Genomic DNA, 22,842 nt, shown 5'->3' on the forward strand with positions numbered 1-22,842 from the left:
AGTTAAAAACAAAACAAAACCAAAACATGGGGATGGGAAAATTCCAGTCACCAAGCTGGTTCTGCTTTCTGCAGCTGATGGAACTTCCCTGCTGCAACACTCTGAACGGCTGAAGCATCCCTGGTCAAAACATGCATGGTCAGTGTGAAAGGGCTGCAGGGAGCCAGGACAAGAGCAGACCCCTGCAATGAGGAAAGGCTGTTCCTTTTGGCCTTGACTTGCAGGGTGAAGTCCTTTTGAACCACCATTACTAAAAGCATTGCAAGTCACTGATGAAGACAGCAAATAACCCAGTACAACTTTTCTTTTTGCCTTCCTTTTGAACAAGACACTAATTCTGTGTAAGCATCTAGTTATTCAGGGATTGAAATTAATACCAACTTCAGTAAAGAAACCTGAACTGAGCTTTGCTTGCAGTCTACTTCGCACTACCATGTCTCTCAAGGGCCTCTCAGATGTGTACAGGAAACAGACTGAAGACTGGATAAATTTTGCATGGAAGCCCGTGCCTGCATTTGCCTTCTTGAGGATGCTGCAGCTTTGTCATGTTACAACCCTGATGCAGAATCAAACCACAGCACCACTCCATCACACTACATATTTCTGGACACCTCAGGGGTACAGCTTCATCAAGCAGCAGTCTCTGGAAGCTGAACAGTTTTGCTTAGGAGAGGAGAAAAATCAACCAACCCAAACACACCCACCATCTAAGTCACATAACTTTCAAAGAAAAAAAAATAAAAATCAAACTCTTTTATTTTCCTTTAAAAAAATACGTATTTGCAGTCATGTGATAGTTATCATAGTTGTTACCAGTTTACATGGTTCCAAGAAAGTACACAGTGCTCCAGGTTAAATATTTAAGATAATTTAGGGTATGAATGGCCACTTAATAATTTCTGAATTAGAAATGGTATTCATCAGGGTGTGCAAAAAAAATTTGCAAGTTAGCAATTAATGCTGAAGTGGTATAGTTTAAGTAGCATAATAGATACATTAAACTTTTGGTCATGATTAATTGTATACAAAACATAACAGTATTAAAATACATTATTTTCATAAAAATACCGTTGTGACACTTAATATCTAAATAAGACATTTTTAGAAAGATGATATGAAATATTTGTTACACAAAAGCACATTCTTATAGCAGGATTATGTCATAAGTTTTTAAAAATTCTATCCAAGCACTTAAAAGCAGAGTGGTTTTTTTTACAACTGTGATCCATTTGTCATATAAAAATATATGCTGTGTGTACACTATAGTATTATGTTTATTCTATTTGAAACCGGTCAAAGTACAACACTGCATGTGGAGCAGCTGAGTTCTTATATACCACTGAAACTTGTTCAAGAAGATAAACATCACATTCTTGTTGCTTAATATGCAAGAGGAAATTACTCTTTATGCATGTCTGCTATATGCATATACTGAGAATAATTGCATGCTACAGTCGTTTTTTGCCACAGTCTGACCTGTCCAGAGGCTTTTCTCAGCTGAAGCAGCACCTCCTTAAACACCCGACTGGTGTAAGACAAAACCAATAAAGTTAAAAGTTATAAAAGGAGCTGAACTCCTATGATCTCCATTCAATCAGATTGTGTATCAGCTAACTCTACTGAAACCACTCATTTTAAAATTCTCATTAGAACACCACTGTGTTTAATTCCTGTGATGAACACTGCATGCTTACATTTACACGAGTGATCCACTTGAAATCCTGGATGTCAGCAGTTTAAAACCGTGAATTAGTACACAATTACTTTATTTAAGGCATGTAAGAGCACCCTAATTAACTGAAATTAAATAGAAGAGACTTCCCTTCAGGAAATTTTTTTCAGCTGCCTTCTCTTCTTTCAAGATGCTAAATTAATATCATTTTGGAAATATGGTAAGAAGGAGAAAGGAAGAAAGTTAAGAAGCGATCTGATGATTTCAGTTGTTCCTGAAAGAGTTTTGAAAGCAATGATTTACCAGTAAAATACCTCAACTATAAGGTATTCTGGCCAATCACATATCAGTTGGAGTTACCACTAGATAAAAACTAAAAGAAAAAAAGAAAGAAAGAATAATCAGATACTACATCAACAGGACAGTACAGGATCAATATTGCTCACCCCTGAGTTAACAGGATTGGGTATAGCAGCACCAATGGAAAAACATTCTGCAATGCCAGCACTGCACTGTGGTCCTATACTGTGGTACAGCTTCATATGCCCACAGATTATTCTTTAAGAGCACTTATTTCAAACATTATTAGACACAGGAATCCCTTTAGTTGCATTGGTATTTAAGTGGAAAAAACAGTGAAAATAGTACAATGGGCTATACTATCAGTACAGTCCATTGTAGTGTTAATGTACTGCTTACAGCTGTGGTCCAAACCTGGTAAGCCACTGTCTTCTGTGAGACTACTTGCCTTTTGGTTTTCTGCACCAAAAAAGCCCAGCAGAAATCATGTTGTGCCAGTTTTGAGCAAGATGTCCTGCAAGTCATCTGGAAGTGCTAATATGATGTCATTGATGTGTGTCTGCAGCTTCTTCAGGGTGTCGGTTTTCACAGGAAGATTTTCTCTGTTAGCCTGCAACTGCAAAGGTACCAGAAAACATGATTTCTACTAAAAATGCAACTTCACCTTAAGACACATCAAATTGATATATTAGAAAATCTGGCAAATGGATTCCTCATTTGCTTTGGACACAGCAGGTTTCCTCAACAACCACACAACAGCATGAGCAACACCGATTTTGGCTTTCAAGAAAAAAACAAATTTTTTTTGGTTTTTGGACTTCTTCCTCCCTGAGGATTCAGATCAGTCACAGAGTTCCAATGAGTTTTAATTACCAGCAATACATTGCTTCCAACATGGCCGGATGATGTTGGGGAGCCAACTAACTTTTCCAGCATGGCTCAAATTAACTGTTTTTCTTTTAAAAACCCGAATGTCTGATTCCTTAAACTACCTAGATCATGATGAATATTTTCATATAAGTCCTTGCAAAAACAACTGTATAATGCTTCTAGGTATTGAAGTCACGTTCAATTCAGTTACTTACCAGTTTATTTTTTAACTTCAAGACAAGATCCACCGTTTCTACTTCAGTGTGCTTCTGACTCCAAAAAACCAAGTTCTAAAATAAGAAAAATTAAGCATTGAAATATTTATGGCAACATATGTAATTTCAAAAGTAGTATTAATTTACACCTACTGTTCAGAGTAAGTCTCTTTCTTATTCCCGTGCCATTTGCTAAACTCATTTTACTCATGTCCTGTCTTTACTGTGACTCACAAAATCTGCTTTATTTGCATGTTTGCCCAGTACTTAGCCTAACAACAAACTTGCACGTGAACACAATACAAATAAATTAAAGGAAAAAAAATCTTGCCCAACAGGCTTAGTTTGAAAAAGAGCACCTACAATGCAAAATAGCAGTGAATGATTACCAAGTTAGATCTGCCAGCACAATGAAATATTAAAAGTAGTGTAAGGCAGGGCATTAAAGGAGATCACAGTCAATAACTAGTAAGATACAATCTATAATCAAGTGAGTTTTCTTACAGAAGTTCTGTTCCCCTATCCCTTTACTATTCACCTAACAAAGATATTTGCTCATGTAGAGAAAGATGTTAACACCTGGATCAAAAGAAAAAGCAATGAGGAGCAGAATCGGTAATAAATTTGTGACACACTTCCTTTTCTTTGATTAAGTTAATGTCAAGTATAATTGGATAGAATCTAAGTTATATAATTGACCTAGCTATTGCCCTGCAAATTATTTGGGCTGCTCTATTTGAACAATCTGTTTGGGTTTGCTACAAGGTACTGTTTGGGGATTGACAGGGCAAAGGATAAAAACAAATAGCTTTTCAAAAATAATCAGAGCAATTTTTTTGTTTGTTTACAAGCTGTGGCATAGCCTTACTTTTTTTTGTTCTTCCTATTCCCTCTCTAGCTGTACAATGTCTTCTCCTCTTGCAATTCATTTCTTTAGCAGCTGTTCCAACTCAAATTATACTGATACCTACTTCAGCTTCTTCATTAAAGAATGGATCTTACAACATAGGAACATTTATTTGGCATTTTGTTATAAATCAACAAAAAGATTTCACTTCTCAGCTTCCAATTACTATGGATCCGTTTTAGGCTTATTTACTAACCATATCTAATTAGTCACCAACATTCTGTGGTATTCACTGGTTTTATACCTTCAAAGCCACAAACTGTATCACAACTGAAAGTGTCAAGTGAGATGCCAAAGACAGAAGCTGAATGAAATAATATTATCAAATAAGAGGAAAAAGCTTTTTATTTTTTGGGGTGCGTGTATTCAATTTTAAAATACATAACAAAACAAAAAAGTACTAAAGGTATGTTTTTACAAATGATGACAGTTGTTGTAACAAGTGAACTGTATTTTGTATTGTTCTCTCTTGCTATGTTAGTTCTACCTTGTCCTTGGTGAACAAGATCATGTTTTGCTAGACTAAACTGTCAACATTTTCATGTTCAACCTATGAAAACATGAGTAAAACTGACCTGTGAGAGAATATATTTTTATTAAAAGATGATAAACATAATCACAAGCACACATTTTTCTAACCTCATTACAGAGTGCTTCTAAATGAAGGGCCTCCAACTTCTGTGTCATTTCTTTCTGCCGGCTCCTAAACCAACCGTCAAAGTTTGGTGATTTCAAAAAATGCCTGGTAAAACACCAAAGCAAAATACAATTTAGATTTTAAGTACAATTTGGTAACACTGTTTCTGACATCATCAAATTTGAAGTAATTATATTTAGGAAACCATTAACAGGTTACAGAGAAACACATTGAAGTGAGTAAAGTATATTAAGCACTCTCAGTTCCTATTAAAGCATACATTCTAAAAGAAAGTCTTATTAAAATCAATACTAATCATAAGTTTGCTCAGGAAAGGAGCATTCATATTACTGATCTATTTTCATTTATATAATTTTTTATGCTGCTGAAAGAAATGACCTGTAAAGTCCTATCCAGTCTCCTTTTAAACCTGAGGTGAGCTGTGGTCCTGCTTTTTCCAGTGTCTTCATGAAGTCTTCTTGGCTAAACTGCCTCAGCTGTGGTGGACTCTATGGAAAGGAAAAAAAATCATTAGCATACCGTAACTTTTCTCTAATCACCGATTTCCAGCTCATTCAAATGGTATTTCCTTACCTTCCATGGTGATATGCATTTCTGCAGAGGCATTAGGCTTGCCACATAACGTTCCTGGGGAAAGGAAAAGGAAAGGTTGTTTGCATAAACCAGTATTAAAGATACACAGACCACGTGTGTGTTTACTTATTGCTTGTGACCACAGCATTTTCTCTGCTGAGTATTGGTACAGGGTGGGGTTGTGCATATTCACCACATAAGAAGACAAGAGGAACTTATCTAATACTGATTGCATTTCCCAACTCCAACTCAGCAAGGTTCAAGAAGGACATGGGGCAAAGGAGGACAGGAAGCAAACACGTACATGGAATATCTATATCCTGAACTTCAGCCACAAGTAAACAATCTCTCTTTCTTTGGTGACAGTCCCTAGGTACCTTCATATCATGGGTTATTCCAAAGAGTAATCCCAGTTTGTATCAAGTGTTTGGAAGTGATTTTCAGGGTTTCTCATACAAACATTAGCTATAGAACTAACCCAAAGACGCTGTGGGCATCTCTGCTGTAGCAAGGCTTGGCACAGGCATGGCCAGAGCCCCAATGTGTCCAACCTACAGGGAGAGGGGCCACTGCTGAAGCATCAGGTGTAACAACAGGAGGCAGCTCTGCCTCACCAGCTCACACAAGCAGATCTGCACAAACTGATATACATTTCCAAGTGTTTGTAAGCACTTGGCCATACATTTTGATCTGTAAACATAATTAGTTTCGATAACATTATGACAAGTTCGGTTCTATCTTTTGAAGAAACAAAGGACACCTCTCCACACACTTTTCCTGTTGCAGAGAATGTGAAGGGTGATCTCACCCTGTAAACTAAGACTTATGACAGAACATACTTTAGGTTCCTCACTTGAAGTGACAAGATGCAGGGAGAAAGCCAGGGAAAGGTTTTAGATTCACACTACGTGTCCATTCGGTCTCAAAAGAACAGGAGAGAAAGATTAATTTTAAAGAAATGCTCCTCTAATCTTGAACACCCAAGCACAAACAAGTCTCTAGGGATATTCCAATTCTTCCAAACAGAAACTGGACCTGATCATGCCTGCTGTAAAATGATGAAACATTCAGGTCATTCACAAAACATGTTCTGAGGGCACACAGTGCCCCACTGTCCAGCTCACTAATGAAGGATGTTGAGCAGTACTGGACCCAGTGTTGACTCCAGGGATACACTGCTAGTTACTGGATAGTTACTGGACTTAGTCAGTCAGGGTAACACCAAAAAAGCTATTCTATATTACCTATGTAAAAACCCCATTAGTCTAAGAACTCACTAATGGAATAATGAAACTTTCTGTCAATTCCAAAAAATAGCGCCGAAGAATCACACTCTGTGCTTCTGTTGGACGTTTCTGTTGTACTCCCTTAAAAAAAAAAAAAAAAGAAAAATCACAGTCTGTTACTCCAAAACACATAGGTAGTTGTGGTGGGTTTCTTTTTTATGAATACTTATTCCAGCGTTTCTGTATTCATTAGCCATAACCCCACACATGGCACCTCCCACCCTGAACCAGGAAAGGAAATTAATAGCTTCAAGTCCTTTTGTACTCATCTTTTCAATTGTTGATTTTTTATTTTCATGTAAAGAAATTCAAGGAAAGAAAAGTTTCTATAAACAAGTATTTGCAAAGCAGTTAGAACTTGGAAGCTCTGATTCTTACACACCTCATGCATGAGATTTCTAGACCAAAGAGATGAGAGGTGGAGGGGGCTGGCAGAGGGTGGAAAACCCAAAGCAGATAAACTGATCAATCCCTTCAATCCTCTAAATTATTAGGCTAACTTTTTGAGTCCCAACACATTGTCATAGAAGCTGCTAACAAGGCAGCAGCCCTTCTACAATGAGGGTGTATATCCATCTATACTGTTACAAATTGGGGCAAAGGAACTGGAATCCAGTTTCATTTCAGTTACACAAAGTGCTTCCTTAAATGAAAACACTGTACAACAGTACATAAAATACACAACCCAGTTACTGTTAAGAAGAGATTCACAGTATTACCTTTTGCAACTGTTTAACGATTTCTTCATCTTTGTTCAAGTATGGCTTGTAGGAGGTATAAACACCTGAGGAAAAAAAGCAGCCTATAGCCAAAGGAGAAACGGAGTATGCTTTTTAAAGTTAAAATACTGGTAATTTAACTCTGAAGTTATTACCAGGTTTGGAGTCCAAAGTTTTCAGGTTCTTCAGTTTCTTCACTTTCACCTGCTTTGGAACTTCACCTGCCAAAACATATAAAGACACCTTGCTTGAAATCTCCATCTCTATTACTAGATACTACAGCTGATCTGCTATACAAGGCACTGACTTTTAGAAATGGGTACTTTCACTTAGAAGACTATCTAATATTGTAAGAAACATTAGAAACATTGACAAGAATCCAAGTGTATATCCAGAAACATCCAGTAAACACATGAACAAGAGCACATAGACTTTTCCCTTTATATGTGTTCTTTGTTGAAAATAACAACAACAAAAAACCCACCTGAAAACTAACCAAACAAAAACAAAACCCAAAAGCATGACCTTCTAAACCCAGCAGCCAAATAAACTTACTGATATACAGTAGTGAATTATCATTTCATTAATTTCATATTTTTATTTCATCTTCCTTTGTTCCCCTTAACACAAATGCTTTTGGGAACAAACCTTTCGCACCTTGGTCAAAATAAAAATTGTATACAAGAAATTAAATCAGTTGCCAGGGATTAAATGTTGTAAAAATGAATTCATGTCTCCTTTACTATAGGCCAAAGTAAAGGCTTTTGTTGTGTTTTTCCAATTTATCCTTCTCCAGCCAGAAGACCCTAAACCCTGTTAACAGTCCTGCAGCCTCAGCAGAACCTTCTCTTAAATCTACTTGGATGCTCAACTTCAGAGGAGATAACAGTATAAATTGCTATTGAAACTGCAGAGTGGGGAGAAAAGGAAAAAAAAAGAACAAAAAAATAATCAGAAACCCTCTCTTTGTCCCTAAAGAAATAGAACATAAATTTTTAAAGTCAGATCAGACAGATACATCTCTACAAATTCCTGACTAAGCATTTCCCATAGCTGCACCAAAACTTTAGAATTTCATACTTGAAACTGTATATCAAATTTGAAGGCAACCTGTGTATATGGCTTTGCAGAGTTTAATTGTTTAATTAAGATTCTATTTTCCAAACTTGAACTACACAGCAGCTAAGTAACTCCTCCTGAGACCCCCTGACAAGCCCCTACAGGTATTCTGACCATGGACAGGCACGATATTTTAAGTAAAGCAAAACTTTGCCTAATTATATTGAACACAGCACATAATTCTTAATTAATTTGTTATATTCAGAAATCAAACTTAAGTTATTTGACAAAAAATTAATTTTATGATGTTTTATCTTAACTGCATATTTATGCATTGCCACTGTCAGAACAGAAGAGTGAACCTGTCACATCAGACAGATACTTCCAGGAATTTCATACAATAAATAGTGCAGTATTTTACTACAGGCTGGCAACTGACATGTTATCCAAAGAGTACACGAAAATTCTACTCAATCATGTAAGGAAATCATTCAACTTCAACAATTAATAATTACTGGAATACTGCCAGATTAGAAATATATTATCAAGACACTGTCAACAAACAACTTTTTATGTTACTGTAACATTCAAACTTAGTTTTCACATGGGTCTTACATTCTGTGCTGGCTGTGACTGATTTATTACATTCTACTCATACTAAAATTAACATCAGTAATATGTCTCTCATTTTCATACCTTATTGGCAGAGAGACAAAATCAGGACTGTGTAAAAGGTAAAACATTATTACTAATGACTATCACCACCTTTTGCATTTAATGTATGAGATTTGACAAGACAAGACATAGAGCACTCAAGAGTCTAATTTCACTTGATAAATTTACACCCATGACAATTTAGTTAGTATTAAGCTAAATTAATGGAACTAATTTACATCTGTTTGTAAATAAATAAGCTCACGGTTAGATCCCATTGCACAGGATTGTAGAAGACATTTATACTTTACCTGGAAGTTTAATATCTCCAATTCGGATAATGTGAGGCCAGTGCTGAAGTGTTTTAGCAAAAAAGGGATTTGTCACCCCTAGAATGACAGAGGGCCTAGAAAAGTAAGGACAGTGTTTAAAATATGACAGCAAGAGCTTCTGTCTTAATGAATACAGAAGGTCAACAGCAGCACCACATTGTATCAGTTTCTTTTCTTGCTTGTCACTGACTCCACCTTGCCCAGAAAAATCACTTTTGAATCCTTTTGTCCAAGTATGTTCAGCTCAAAACATTTTAATCCCCACTCATAGTTTTCCCCACTCATTTGATTTGACTTTGTTTTTTTGCTGTCTCTATAATCCCCTTAAACTCGTTTGATGTATTTAAATTCATTTTGACTTGCAAATGTTCATTATTTTCTGGGGTCATCATAGGTGATTTACAATCTCTCTTCCAAAACAATAAAGATCAGTCTTCATATAAAGATTTCACACACTGTTTTGTTTTAGTCTGAAAAATCAATTTATGATGTTTTATCTTACGTTCTTCTCATTGTCATGTCACAAGAATCAACACTAAAAAAATGAGGAATAAAAGAACCCAAGAAATAGGCATTCCTTTCTCCCTGTTAAGGGGTCACGTCTAGCCCAACTTAAATATTAAATGTTCTCGTGCCTATTTTGTGGGAACAGAATTAGTTTGGACCAATGCACACAAACAGACATTCTTTTACTAACTGGAAGTTGAAAGATCAGGAGTTCAAGTCAAGTAAGGCCTTCCTTTACACACACTAAAATAATAACTCTCCAGGCCAAAGTAAACTAGTAGCAAATCACGAGGAATCTTTTTTTCAGTACTACTGGTAATAAAATAGTAAGACTTGGTAAGCTACTTGGGTCACTTTTAGGAGTCTTAGTTTGTCATATTTACCAGAACCAATTCTGATTGTAAACCACTAAAGTAATTTCTGAAAAGGCACAATAAATCAAAACATCAAGACGAAAAACAGACCCCTGCTCACCTCCCACTAAAGGTAATAAAATACCCAGAAGATGCATCATCTGGATTCTTTCCCTTCTTAGAGCCACTGCTTAAAAAACCTATTTCCCACCTTTCCAAATTTTTGTTTTCCATAAGAAAGCCAGAGCAATTCCAGCTTTATTTCAAATACTAACATACAGACTGACCAACCTTTCTATTTTGCTACAGAGGAGAGGATGCATTTTGAAACATGGGTTACTGAAGTTTAACCAAATTCTTCCTGGAATTATTTTTAGAAACTAAATTACATGCTGCATAACCATTCCCATGGAACACCATCTCAAATATATTGCCTGTGTTTATGTGTTTTTCCACTGCTCTATCTCTGGCAATACATCCGTTGAGAGGAAAAATACAGTAAGAAAAACAAAACAAAAAATGCAAACCAACAACCTCTGCCTGTTCTGACATTAGAAGAAATTTATTTACAAAAAGATCAGTGAATCTAACTCATGCACTCCATTCACAAATCAAGCTACAATTAAGTAACACACAATAGGAAATATTGGAAGTGTACGTTCTCACAATAAGAGCAGAATTTAAAAAAAAAAGGGGAAAATGTTTTCTTAAAGCAGTTTCAAACATCAGTGGTTTTGGACATTCACGCTCTTAAAAATAATCTTAATCTCTGAATTATTTACAGTATTAGTCTAACAAATTCAGTGAAAAGATATTTAATTTTTAAGTTGTCTCAACTAGGACACCACTGAATTAACTCTACAAAGCAGCCATATGGATGTTGAATTCTACAAGTCACTTTGATTAGCAGTTGATTAAAGATGAAAACAATTACCCAAATTTCCCAAAGAGATAGTCTGGAGCTGGTGTTATACAGAAAAACTCTTGCAGAGAAGCAAATACTTTTATTGTTTTCATATTTGCAGTTTTACTTATTCTGTAGACAAATATCTCATGAAGCTCAAGAGTAGTTTAATTATGGCATTGTTTCATAACTTCTTTGTCCTATCTAACTTAAATCAGGTAATTACTGCACTCTGCAAGATAAATCTCATTAAGAAAGGTAGTCTAAACATAATTAATGATCGAAGTTAAGAATAGTTATGCAGTATTTGAACACAAATTTATGGTTACAAGTGGCTTTGAGTAACATCTTCACAACCCACTTTGATTCACTTACGGAGCTTGTGTGCGAGTCGTGTACTCTTTGAATTCACTGTCGTGTATGGTGAAGTATGGCCTGAAATCACTGCAGTACTTCAGTGGGGAAATGCAGCTGCAAGGCAGAAAGAGGATAAGCTGTCTGTATGTACTCAGTGCAAAATTTCATGAAAGACAGAAGCAAATGTCAAATTTGCAATGCTTTATTACACTGATCAAATGAAGGTCTGCTCGGCTGGAATCTTACATGACTCACTTAGTCATTAGTTGGAAGCTCCACTGCATTTACCTAACAAGGGCCAACACGGTTTCTGAAGATTCTGATGGTGATGGTGCCATCACAACAAGTGGTTCTCCCAGCAGCACCAGCTCCCAGAGCATCTGAATGTGAAAGAACACTGGGCAGAAACACCTAAAACCAGATGGAGGTGTTTTAATACACTTGACATAATAAAAGACCTATTTCTTCCAGTTAAGAACTGGATAAAAATGAAGTTTGCAATAGTACTTAATAGTAATTTGAAAAACATAAAATACTTCTGTAAAATGGAACATTTAATGAACTTGCTTATTTACTGCAGTTTCAGCCTGCATACTGTCCAAACTGTGTTTTAGCCAACTTTACAGAAAAAGAATATTAAAACCAATACTGAAAAATGTTGGCTTGCAAATTGTGAGACATGTGTCAAAGAACCATCAAAAAACTTTGACTTGTGGGAATTCATAGCTGGGAATCAATCAGTCCAAGCTCCTACCTGAAAAGATCCACTTCATGAACAGTCGGCAAAGCCATGGAGATCTGAGCATCTGCCTAAAAGACATCGCAATGCTTGTTTTTTAGTCATCAGAATACCTAGGTATTAAATGAAATGGTTTCCCTTAAATGCTTACAGACAGCACATGGTATATATCCTAATTATTTACGTACTCTACTATTGCAGGCAGTATATACTACGTTATCTCCACAAGTAACTATTTTTGTGTGCTAAAAGCAGGATTTCGCCTAAGACACACAAAACCCATTTACAGGCATGTAACTTTCAGTCCAGAAAAGATATAAAATATTGAAGCTGTTTCAAACACCAGTTACACAGCACATGAAGGCACAGATGGACTTGTTTTATAACCATCTTCTATGACTAAAGACTCTTAATTCTGTTTTCATTCTCAACCCCCCACCCCAAACATTAAAAGGATGATCAAATTAGTAATTTTGTCAGCCAACTACCCTCTTCCAGGAGCTGGACATCCTTCCCTATTTGGGGTAGCTGGGTTAGAATATCTTTTCTATGAAGAATCCAACTCTTGACTCCTCCATTCAAAGTTTCAAAAATTGTGGATTTCAATATTAAATATATGATGACTTGCTACCAATCTCTATGAGCAAGTTTAAAGTAAAAGAATGAAAGCAGATCTTTAGCTTTGCCTGGGGTTATGTACAATATCAGTATCTAATCTCTACCTGGTGCATATTCTGTACTATCGGTGTTGTTCCGGGCTTGTCACGATATGTTGGGATCCGCAACTTGGAAAAAAAAGAAAGATTTATTTTCCCCTGTATCAGATTCAGCAGACACTTCAAATGCTGGCTTAGAGACAAGTTGTAACATTTAAAGAGGATATACTACAGTATGATGCTTATTTGTTCTACAGAACTTCCACCTACGGAATTTCCAACTGAAAACTGAATAACAGAATATGCAAATACTACTCCAGTTAAAAAAAAATCTTGGTAACATTGGTCACAACTATTGCTGTAATTTCAATAAAAATACTTTTAAATGTTGAAAAGAATGGTCTGAACTAAGGTCATGAGGTTTTAAGATGGCACAGAATTATTTTTAGAGAAAAATCTTCTCCTAAAACATCAGACAACTTGTTGGGAGTGAGACAGAATCCAAATAGTCTGAACAGAAGTATATCTTTCTGACTTTAGTTTGCATCTGTAAGTCTTGAGTACTACAGATTTCAAAATACTGGAAGCTGATGTGCACATATGGATGTAATTTATACAGAACAATTAAATCTGTCCAAGCAGCGTAATAAAATAGGGACATATCACTGGACAGTAATCATGACTTTATTCAGTTTAGGAATGCAATGTCAGCTCTCATGGGTAAGATTTATTGATGACATAAATGCAGGCAATACCCAAACAAGGCATATCTGACACTCATCACCATCCAGCACCCAGAACACTGCTTTATTAAACCTGGGGTTTCAGAACAGCCTCAGAAACTTCTCCTTCCTCTCCCCAGTGATGCACACACATCTTGCTGTAAACTTGAGAGTATCTGCTCAGAATGTGCTTCTGGTTGTAAACTCCAGTTCCATCAAATCCATTTAACTACATTTCATATGAAGACATTATGGCTCCCAGAGGCCTAGTCCTCAGCCACCATTTAAACACTACCATTCTTCCCTCTGCACTAGATACAACTCCTTCAGACATATTTCACTTTCATTGAAAATCATCAACAGCACAAGAAATTAATTGCTGGTGTGTGGGCCAAAAAAGATTTTTACTTGCGAACCTTCAAGAAGAAGAATGATTTTCATCAATATATTTAATTTGCTTGACTGGAATTTAATTCTCAGTATCTTCAAGTGTTACTTTATGGTTGATTTGACAAATATAATTAGCACTAAAGTCTCCTAGAATGCAAATTCCAGTGGGATAATACAGACACTACAATTAGTAGTCGTATTGAAATACTGCTTTTTAATATCTACAGAAATTAAATATTAACCTAAGCACGATAAAAGATCCTCCCCTCCTCCCCCCAGTCAAGGCACCTAATCAAGATCTCCCAGATCTTCACTCTGAGTGCAGCAAACATCTATTCCTGTTGGGAAGCTTAAGACACTGAAAGCAAGGCACAGCACAATAGGACCTGGACAGTAAAAGGTGGGGAAAAGACCCTCAGAGAAGCACAAGTGCAGGAGTCCTTACCTTCATTATAACACCCATAATAGGCAACTGTAGAACTTTCCCTGGCACTGGTGGTGGCCAACGATCAACATCGCTACAAACTGAAAGGAAAAACGAGTATCATTTATAACAGTTTATATAATGTATAACCCATGATCACAAAACCACCTTTGTGCACACTGCAATTTTAAATTAGTGCTAATAGTCCACATCAGTTCGACTTGTCTCTTGATCACACTAAACAAGTTTTACAGCCTTTGAGACATTCTTTATGTATTATTCCATTAGAACTACAAAGTTTGTCATTTCAAGAAAACAGTACCCTCTGGTCTTTCATTTTTTTGTAGCAATGAGACTTGCAATTGGTTGAAGAAATGTTACATGAGAAACTATGAGAGTACATATTGGGAAACTTAAAAAAGAACACACCCATTTATGTACATTAGCTATTGCAGAACAGATGAACACAAGCAGTTAAGGGAAAAGCTAGTTTACAACTTGGATAGAGAGTTTTTCAGCATTAACTTGTAAACCATTCTGAATATAACTCCTAAATCTAGTATTTTCTGCAGAGCTTATTTTGCTCACAATACAACCTGTCAAGAAAACAGAAGATTAAAAAATACAATTCCTTCATGGTTTCCAAAAATTGCTGCCCAGTGAAAGCACAAAGACATGAACATTGTACAAAGAACACAGCACTCCCAGGTAAAGAGCAAATAACTTTTCCATTTGGCCCTCTCTGGCTCTTACAGCTCTGCAGTAAGGCTGAGGCACCTGCTATCAGTGCTGCTCTGTTGCTTTTTCCATTTGGTCAAAAAACAAACAAACAAATCACACACACAAAAAAAAGCCTCAAGCAAGATGACATTTGTACAGTGGTTTAGCAAAAGTTGTCAGACTGCCCGAAAGGACTCGGTTTGTGAAAAGAACAAACTAAGGATTGGCATCAGCTACTTGTGCTCAACAGCCGGTCCTGATACACACACAACTCTAGATGTGTTTTAGGAGGGACCTTCAATTCTCCCACAGAAGATCCAAAATTAGATTAGCTCTGTTAAATGATCTAGAAGTCAAGCTAGTTTGTTAAAATTTCAATCCTCTACCCTGCAAGAAGACAAACTAGAACATGATAGTGTTGTTTGTTATTTCTCCAGAAAAAGTATGTGACAGTGTAAGAGCTCCTCTAGAACAACATCACAGGACCACTACCTGCTTCCAGGAAAGCTTCACTTTTTTCAAAATACTCTGGTGCTATTTGCTTAAGCATGGTGCGGAAGAGATGGACATAAGGCAGCTTGCTGATGAGGACCAGAGACTGGAATAAAGAGGAACAAAACAAAAACAGGATTTCAAGTTAATGTTTTCCCTCAGTTCTACTGCAGCTTTGCTGGTTACCCTCAGAGGACGTCAAGTGTGACTTTTCCCACACATGCAAGCCAACCACAATTTTGACTACAGGCAACTGCAAACAAACAACTCCCTATAGTTACCAACTTTTTTTTTTTTAAACACACACAGAAGACTATCTGTTCTGACAGTGGAGCTGGAACATAGCATAGCTGATGTGAAATTAGACCAATGTATTATAAATCAACAATTAATTCAGAAAGCAAGATACCTTTCCTGTTCCTCTGAGGTCACTGAAAAATAATTAAATTTCCAAATAAATATTTTCCTAAAAGAATTGGAATTACCTTCTGGAAATAGCCCCTTTTTAATGACTTGTCACGAACTTGTCTGAAATACACATAGCCATAGTAATATGCTGAATCCTTCTGCAAAAGAAAGGAAAGAATACAATACAACCACCTAATACTCTCCTCCTTTCTGAAGCATTCAATATACAGTTCAAAAGCATATTTCCCTGCAAGCTCCAAAGTTGATTAGATACAATAAACTAGAACGCTTACTCTGTTTATTGGCATTATTTTTTTAGTAAGTACTTCAAAGAGAAAACACCAGTGTGTGAAAACAGCTGTGCTTTCTGGCTTTACTATTTTTATATCTACATTCTCCTGACACACCATGAAACAAAAATAGAAATAACTTCCTGAGGAATAAATCAACATTTATAATTCTTCAAAGCAGCACTAAAAAGATTTTAGCAGTTAAAAACCTTAAAGCCCCGACTTGAAAAGATATAACCTAGTCTTTCAATGTACTAGTTTTATTAAAGATTCTTGAAGTATCAAGGAAGCACATTCACACTTCAAAGATAAAACACCAGCTTCATCCTTCCTACAAACAGAAATTAAAGTATTTGACTCATAAACAGATGAGTTTGAGAATCAGACTCCCACTAGCATAGCTAAAGGCCTCAATATTCCTTATGAATATGAGGAGAACAACTTTTTGGCCACTACCTCTTATAGGTAACTGCTCCAACCTTCCAAAAATTAAGTGTGGAAACAGAGAGACAGCTCAAGTTTGTTGGATTGTTTTTTTAATTAAGTTATAAAGCACTTCAAATTTCCACAACAGTAATGGTTTTTACAGTTTGATCTACAGGTTTCTAATCAATAACGAAATAGGTCTGGTCTTCAATTTAACTCCTTGCAGTCCAAAATCCACAGTAATAAAACTTAAAGAACAGCTAATGAGCTTATTATTATTATTATTATGATAATTATACTAACATGCTACAACAAATATTTTCTGAGCTTTGACTTTCAGGACTTACAGTTCAGAGATTTTGCTTTTCAAGCATTAAAGGTGATGACCCACAAATTAACATTACCCAAAAGAAATTAACTTCATTTTTTCTTATTTCCAACCTTTAAGTAAACTGGTAGATCTCTATCCAATTGGTCCAGAAAACAACACAATGAGACTTTCCTTCCAGGAGACCGTCGAAATCTAAAACAAAACTGTGTGTCCCCAAGACAACCTACGTGGGGAAGAGATAAACAACAAACACTATTCTGAGTCTGAGCCTTCTTTAACATGAGAACTTGTTTACAGTCAATGAGGTACCAGAGTTTCTCTTCATCTATCTTGCACTGCTATTGTGACCATTTATATATTTATACTTTTACAAGTGAACAATTTGGCATATTTGGCAACAATAAATATTCTGTCTGCAACAAGGACAAAAAAAGTCACTCTGCCTCACAGGGACTGTGCTCAAACAGCTCAACTAATGGCTGTTCTCCTACTGGTAATTACCCATTTCCTTAGTCCACCTGTAGAGTTTCAATTATCTTAAGCACATGTCATTTCTCTGCTGAATGGCTGTGCTTTGACTTTCTTTTGATACCAAACAGTTCATACATTAGTCACACCATAAGAGTGCATTATGCTGATCTCCTACAAATCCATGTGCAGGTCTAGGACTCATTATTTTGGAAGTTGCAAAGCTAATTGCTGAAAACCAAGTGAAACCGAGTATGACTTCCCAGTAATACCCCCAAGGAGTGAAGTTTCCCTTAATTTCTACCAAAATTAATTTCTTAAAGAAAGTAACAAAGTACATTGATTATTTGCAGTCTGAAAATAAAAATAAAATAAGTTTGTATCAGTTATCAAAGAAGCTTTTTCCAGGTGTGGCATAGGAACTGCACAATCAGAACTTCTATCACTGATACTCTGGTGGTTGTGTTCTCTCCATTGCAAATGGAAAAGCTCCAAAAAATCTTCAGTTCAGGTAGAAGCTATGTAAGCTGAAGAGAATGCTCATAGGAACAGTGATAAGGGGACTGTCAAAACCTAAAGGACACACAGGTGTATTACTCTTTCTAGCAAGGGACTGTAAAAAGTGTCTCTTTGCAACACAGTGGTATTAACGTGAACACAGCCTGTGGCAGGCAGACCATTTTCACTGTAACAATATAGGTGTTCATGTAAATCACTACGAAAGTATCAATATATTATTAAACTTATAGCTACTGTTAATAGCAGTAAATTTCTAGTTTTCCTCCTGGCTGAGGACATTTGTTTCTCCATGTTGAATATAACTTCTTCTTTGGTTGCTCTGCTCTTACAAGTTTGGGACATAACTTGCAAAGATCTCCAGGAAAAAAATCATGACCTCACCACTGATGATCTAAGCTCCTCTCAGCTGTCCTGTCTTAACCCAGCCAGTGTAAACTGACTGAACAGTAAAGGCAGAGCCCCGTTCTCCAGGGAACTGTTTAGCAGACACAGAAGCTCGATTTCATCTTCTCCTTGAGTCTCGTACATTGTGGGACAGCCCTCACAGACACTCCAACCCTCAGTCAGTCACTGGCTGTGCAGATTTAACACTGACATGCTCAGAGCACCCAGGGCTGAGGCTCAGAACCCCCTGAAGCTGTAGTGAGAAACTCTCAGTGGGCCAAGACAAACCAAAAGTAGCAAAACATGGTATGATGGGACAACCATCCAATTCAAATAGGTAATGAAAGGAAGTGCTCAGCAATATGGATCCAATGATAACAAGAAAAAGCACAGCACATGCCAGTAACACAGCACTTAATATTTGCTTCAGGTTTTCAAAGCTAGTTCCCCTCATCCATAGCAAAGAAAAAACCCCCAAACTATTATAAAAACCTATACACAGAAGACCTAAAAGTCAATTACTCTTAATCATTAATATATTGAAATATCATTCAGGATATGATGTCTTCCTATTTAACAAGCTCTTCCAGAAAAGACTGGCAAATGTCTGCTCTTTCTTCAACTATCCACTCAGAGAAAGTAAAAGATAACTGTACTAGGAAACTTAGCTCAAACCCACAAAAAGTATTATGATCTAGTAGCTGATTAAATCAATTTCCACCCCTGAGTTCATAGCCATAAGTACTGGAATAATTTCTCTTTGTAGCTGTAAAAGAAAAAAGTTTAATTAATCTTTTGAGCTATGAAAACTTAAGGAAGGCTGACCTCAAATTTAGCTGCAAGCTAATAACTTCCTTCACTGCCATATTACATAAAGTTTTTCCTTTTACGTTAAGGCCTACAATGAAAAAATAAATCCTAACAGATGGATATACTTCCAGCTCATTTGTGGAAGGCAGGTTTCATTCAGGTAATCCCTGTACATCATTTGAAACTTCATTCCATCAAGAATAATCAAGAACCTACAGTTCTTAATAGGGACATTAAAAAAAGCAAAAACATGGGATTTTTTTCCTGCTAAAAGTAAACCCTCCTTACATATACCTATTCTACCTAAAACAACTTTACTACACTCTTATTTGAAAAAATTACACACAAAAAGTTAAAAATAAAAAAATTAACCTTTGTTCCTAACACGAGTTTGTACCTTCAATGTATCTTTTGAAGCTTAGAGGTATTTATGACTGCTAACAATGGGAGTAATAAGAAGATACAGTTAACTCATCTTCTCTTTCAATAACAGAAGCAGCTTCTCCTCTATTTACACACAGCATAGCAAGAACAGAAAAAATATCTTAACTTTAATGACATTAAGACAATGGGGAAAAATTAGCCAAGATATTTTGTAAAATTACATAGGAGAGAGCTCACACACATTAAAAGCACACATCTGCACCACCCCATGTGACAGCAGAGCTGTTCTGCTGCAGAGCATCCACAGGCACAGAGTAAGAGCAGTTACAGGCACAAGGCTGTTACTGCAGGTTTTATCTTTGTCCAGAAATAAACAAGAAAGGAAGTGTCTGTCTTTCTGCTGTATCTTTTTGCAGGTGGTCCAACCCATCAGCCATGTGCCCCCAATTTCTCTTTGGCAGCAGAAGCAGAAGATTAAATAATAATTTAGCAAGCAGGACCACACACAGCAGCAGAAGCAGCAAGAATGGAGAAGATACAAGATAGCCCAGGTTTTCCCTTCACAACTGTTCTTTCTACCTGCTTTTGAATTTAAAAGTCAGTTTCTCTGTTATGAACTTAGAAAATATACACTTAGTCCTTTATGAGAAGAGGGTTCCATATCCTTCCAATTGCTTTATTAAATCCTTCAAATTCCATGCCTACTCTCCTCCCTACAGTGACAATACTGTTACTTTGTTTTAAAAGTGATATTAAGTTCATTCCTTACTTGTCAGGTATTCTGAAACGTCTGCAAGTGTGTCATCCAGAAGGTCTTACACATTGACATTCTCGATATTTCACTTACATAAAATGCAGAAGAATCCTCAGACCTTACTGCAATGCAGTTACAGCTTTATATTTAACCTTAGCTGCAACATTTCTGTATTGTAATATTAAGATATATAAATCAGTATTTGATCTAAAGCCCAGAATACATATTGTCAAATTTTATCTTTTTTAACACAGCTTAGTCCAACAAGAGATGACTACAGTGTGAAGGAAGCACTTACCCGAATTAGAATCTGGAAAAGACAAATAGCAAATATTGGTTTTCTAAAGGGTGGGGAAAAGAAAAGAGAGCTGTTATATTTCCTGAAATTACTAAACTCAAACCAAATTATATAAACTTATAAAGCAACCATGACTTACCTCTTTATCTGTGAGTTTGGAATGTGGAGGATATATCACCTACAGGAAGAAAGATTTATTTTTTTGAAAATCAACTGGGTATAAGCAGTAAGCTTCTACTAAATATTTTTACAATTCAACACTCAAATACCTGCCTTAGAATACTTTCAATTGTAAGCTATTAGTATTATGTCTCTATTCTTAATTTTATATGCTTTTAAGTTTAATTGATCACCCATCTTTACAAGGTATTTTGAATGCCAGTTAGAGACCCTACACATACATTTAAAAATTCAGAGTACTGGAGATTTTTGGTGCAAAAGGTCTCAAAGGAGAGCAAGATGACATCTTTTAGATTTAACTTGTACATGTAAAATGAAGTAGATGATTCCATAGAAAGCCAACACATATTATTGTCTGAAATCTGTTGTAATGGAAAAGTTAGATTGAAGTAATCAAAATTCAATCACAAAACACCCTCTATACTAATACTAACTCCTGGAGGATGTCATTGGCCCCAAATAACAGCTGGGAACTGTGCAAGGTCAAGGACTACACTCAAAGTCACATCTTTTGTAGTTACGGAAATAAATCATGTAACAAGTTTTTACAACATAGAAACCAAAAACGATGCAACACAGTGAAAGAAACGGAAGCACCACCATTAAAAAAAAAAAGGATGTAAAAAATCAGTGATTATGCAAGTAAGTGAGAAAAGAACATACAGAAAAGAGGACAAACCTGAGATACTTAAATTTCAGCTAAGAAGTTCCTCAAAAAAAACCAAACCAACCACCTCAAAACTACTGAAATGGGTGGTTAGCTTGTAAGCAAATGAAATGTAACATAAATTCAAAAATTATGTTTCAAAACAGGTTTCAGGGCTTCCAGAGATGGGAACTAGTCCAAGAGCAGTTCAATGCAGGAATGGTAGCTTAGTGTAGAATCCTCATATTACCATACCACTAACATCCAGTTATCTCATTTAATCTTGTTCTACAAAATGTAAGTGAATTTATTTCCTGATAATATAACACTATCCTACTCCACAGAAAAAAACAAATACACCCTCTGGCTGATCTCTGACTAAGCAGGTTTATGTCCCCTGGTCATAAAGCCTCCAATGCATTTCTTTTCCCCTCAGTCTCTCCTATCCAACGATGTCCAGCCACAAAACATTATTCATGCAACTAAAGCTGAAAGCAGACATACAAGTGGAACACCTGCATTCTGCATGTAGCAAACTTATCACCATCTTCTTTGCACCTGTTAATATTTTCCTTTGCTATCTTATGCTAAGCAGTACACCAAATGTAACTCCTTCAGCAGCTGAATTATGCTGAAATGATCCGTGTCTAGTCAGAAGACTGGCATACAGACCAGACTTGAATTCATACTCCTTTTCCTCACTACCTTGTGTATCTTCCCAGAATTTCAACTTAAACTGAAAGCTAATTATTCTTCCTGCAGCTACATACTGAAAAAAAATAAATAAATTGGGCCTCAGTTATGTAGACACTTTAAATTTCATTTTATGCATGCAGTCAATTAAATTAAGGGGACTGTTAACAGAAGTGTCTGCAGCCAGGCCAGAGGCTGTGCTTCCCTCAGCCACCAAGCACATCATCTGCCCAAGTCAGGGGTTATACAGAAACCCTTGTCTTTGTTGCCTACACCACCTTATAACAGCAAGGGAACAGAGCCCAGATAATCAGCACAGTATGCTGGGGTTTTATTTGCACTTCTCGTGCAGCCAACGATATGTATCAGTTATGTATTTTACATATTACAATAGCTGGCTTGGCTGAATTTTAGGCCACTCTGCCATGCGTTTATGCCAACACCCCTTTAAGAAGACTGAAAGAAAGAATAAGACACTTTCCCCGCACACCCAGAGCTTGCTAATAAGTCACATGGTGAACAGGGTGAACAGGATGTGAAACCGATCTGAGAGATAACTCTTCTCTCCGGTTTATTTTCCAGCGCTGTGGGCTCCCTGAGCATTCCCAAAGCAGTGCCGCAGCTGTCCGTGCCCCCCGTGCATTCCCAAAGCAGTGCCACAGCTGCCTCTCCCTGTGTATTCCCAAAGCAGCATCCCAGCTGCTTGTGCTCCCTGTGTATTCCCAAAGCAGTGTCCCAGCTG

General features: G+C 36.6%; 1 protein-coding gene across 1 annotated transcript in view; it reads right to left on the reverse strand.

Moving 5' to 3' along the window:
• Positions 1-738: 738 nt before the first annotated feature.
• Positions 739-22,842, reverse strand: part of DENND6A (DENN domain containing 6A) — a 22,877-nt gene continuing 773 nt past the window's right edge. Inside the window, exons 2-20 of the mRNA XM_027700575.1 lie at positions 20,721-20,759; positions 20,582-20,624; positions 17,075-17,187; positions 15,995-16,075; positions 15,510-15,615; positions 14,319-14,398; positions 12,828-12,890; positions 12,121-12,176; positions 11,655-11,777; positions 11,385-11,480; positions 9,225-9,319; positions 7,356-7,421; positions 7,201-7,265; positions 6,473-6,562; positions 5,196-5,249; positions 5,001-5,110; positions 4,604-4,706; positions 3,058-3,132; positions 739-2,588 (exon numbers count right to left, since the gene is read on the reverse strand). Of these exons, the coding sequence (XP_027556376.1) occupies positions 2,457-2,588; positions 3,058-3,132; positions 4,604-4,706; positions 5,001-5,110; positions 5,196-5,249; positions 6,473-6,562; positions 7,201-7,265; positions 7,356-7,421; positions 9,225-9,319; positions 11,385-11,480; positions 11,655-11,777; positions 12,121-12,176; positions 12,828-12,890; positions 14,319-14,398; positions 15,510-15,615; positions 15,995-16,075; positions 17,075-17,187; positions 20,582-20,624; positions 20,721-20,759 (1,590 nt within the window). The 3' untranslated portion in view covers positions 739-2,456. The remainder of the gene's footprint in view (positions 2,589-3,057; positions 3,133-4,603; positions 4,707-5,000; positions 5,111-5,195; positions 5,250-6,472; positions 6,563-7,200; positions 7,266-7,355; positions 7,422-9,224; positions 9,320-11,384; positions 11,481-11,654; positions 11,778-12,120; positions 12,177-12,827; positions 12,891-14,318; positions 14,399-15,509; positions 15,616-15,994; positions 16,076-17,074; positions 17,188-20,581; positions 20,625-20,720; positions 20,760-22,842) is intronic.

Source organism: Neopelma chrysocephalum, unplaced genomic scaffold (assembly GCF_003984885.1).
Source record: "Neopelma chrysocephalum unplaced genomic scaffold, ASM398488v2 Primary Assembly neopelma1_147, whole genome shotgun sequence".
Taxonomy (NCBI): domain Eukaryota; kingdom Metazoa; phylum Chordata; class Aves; order Passeriformes; family Pipridae; genus Neopelma; species Neopelma chrysocephalum.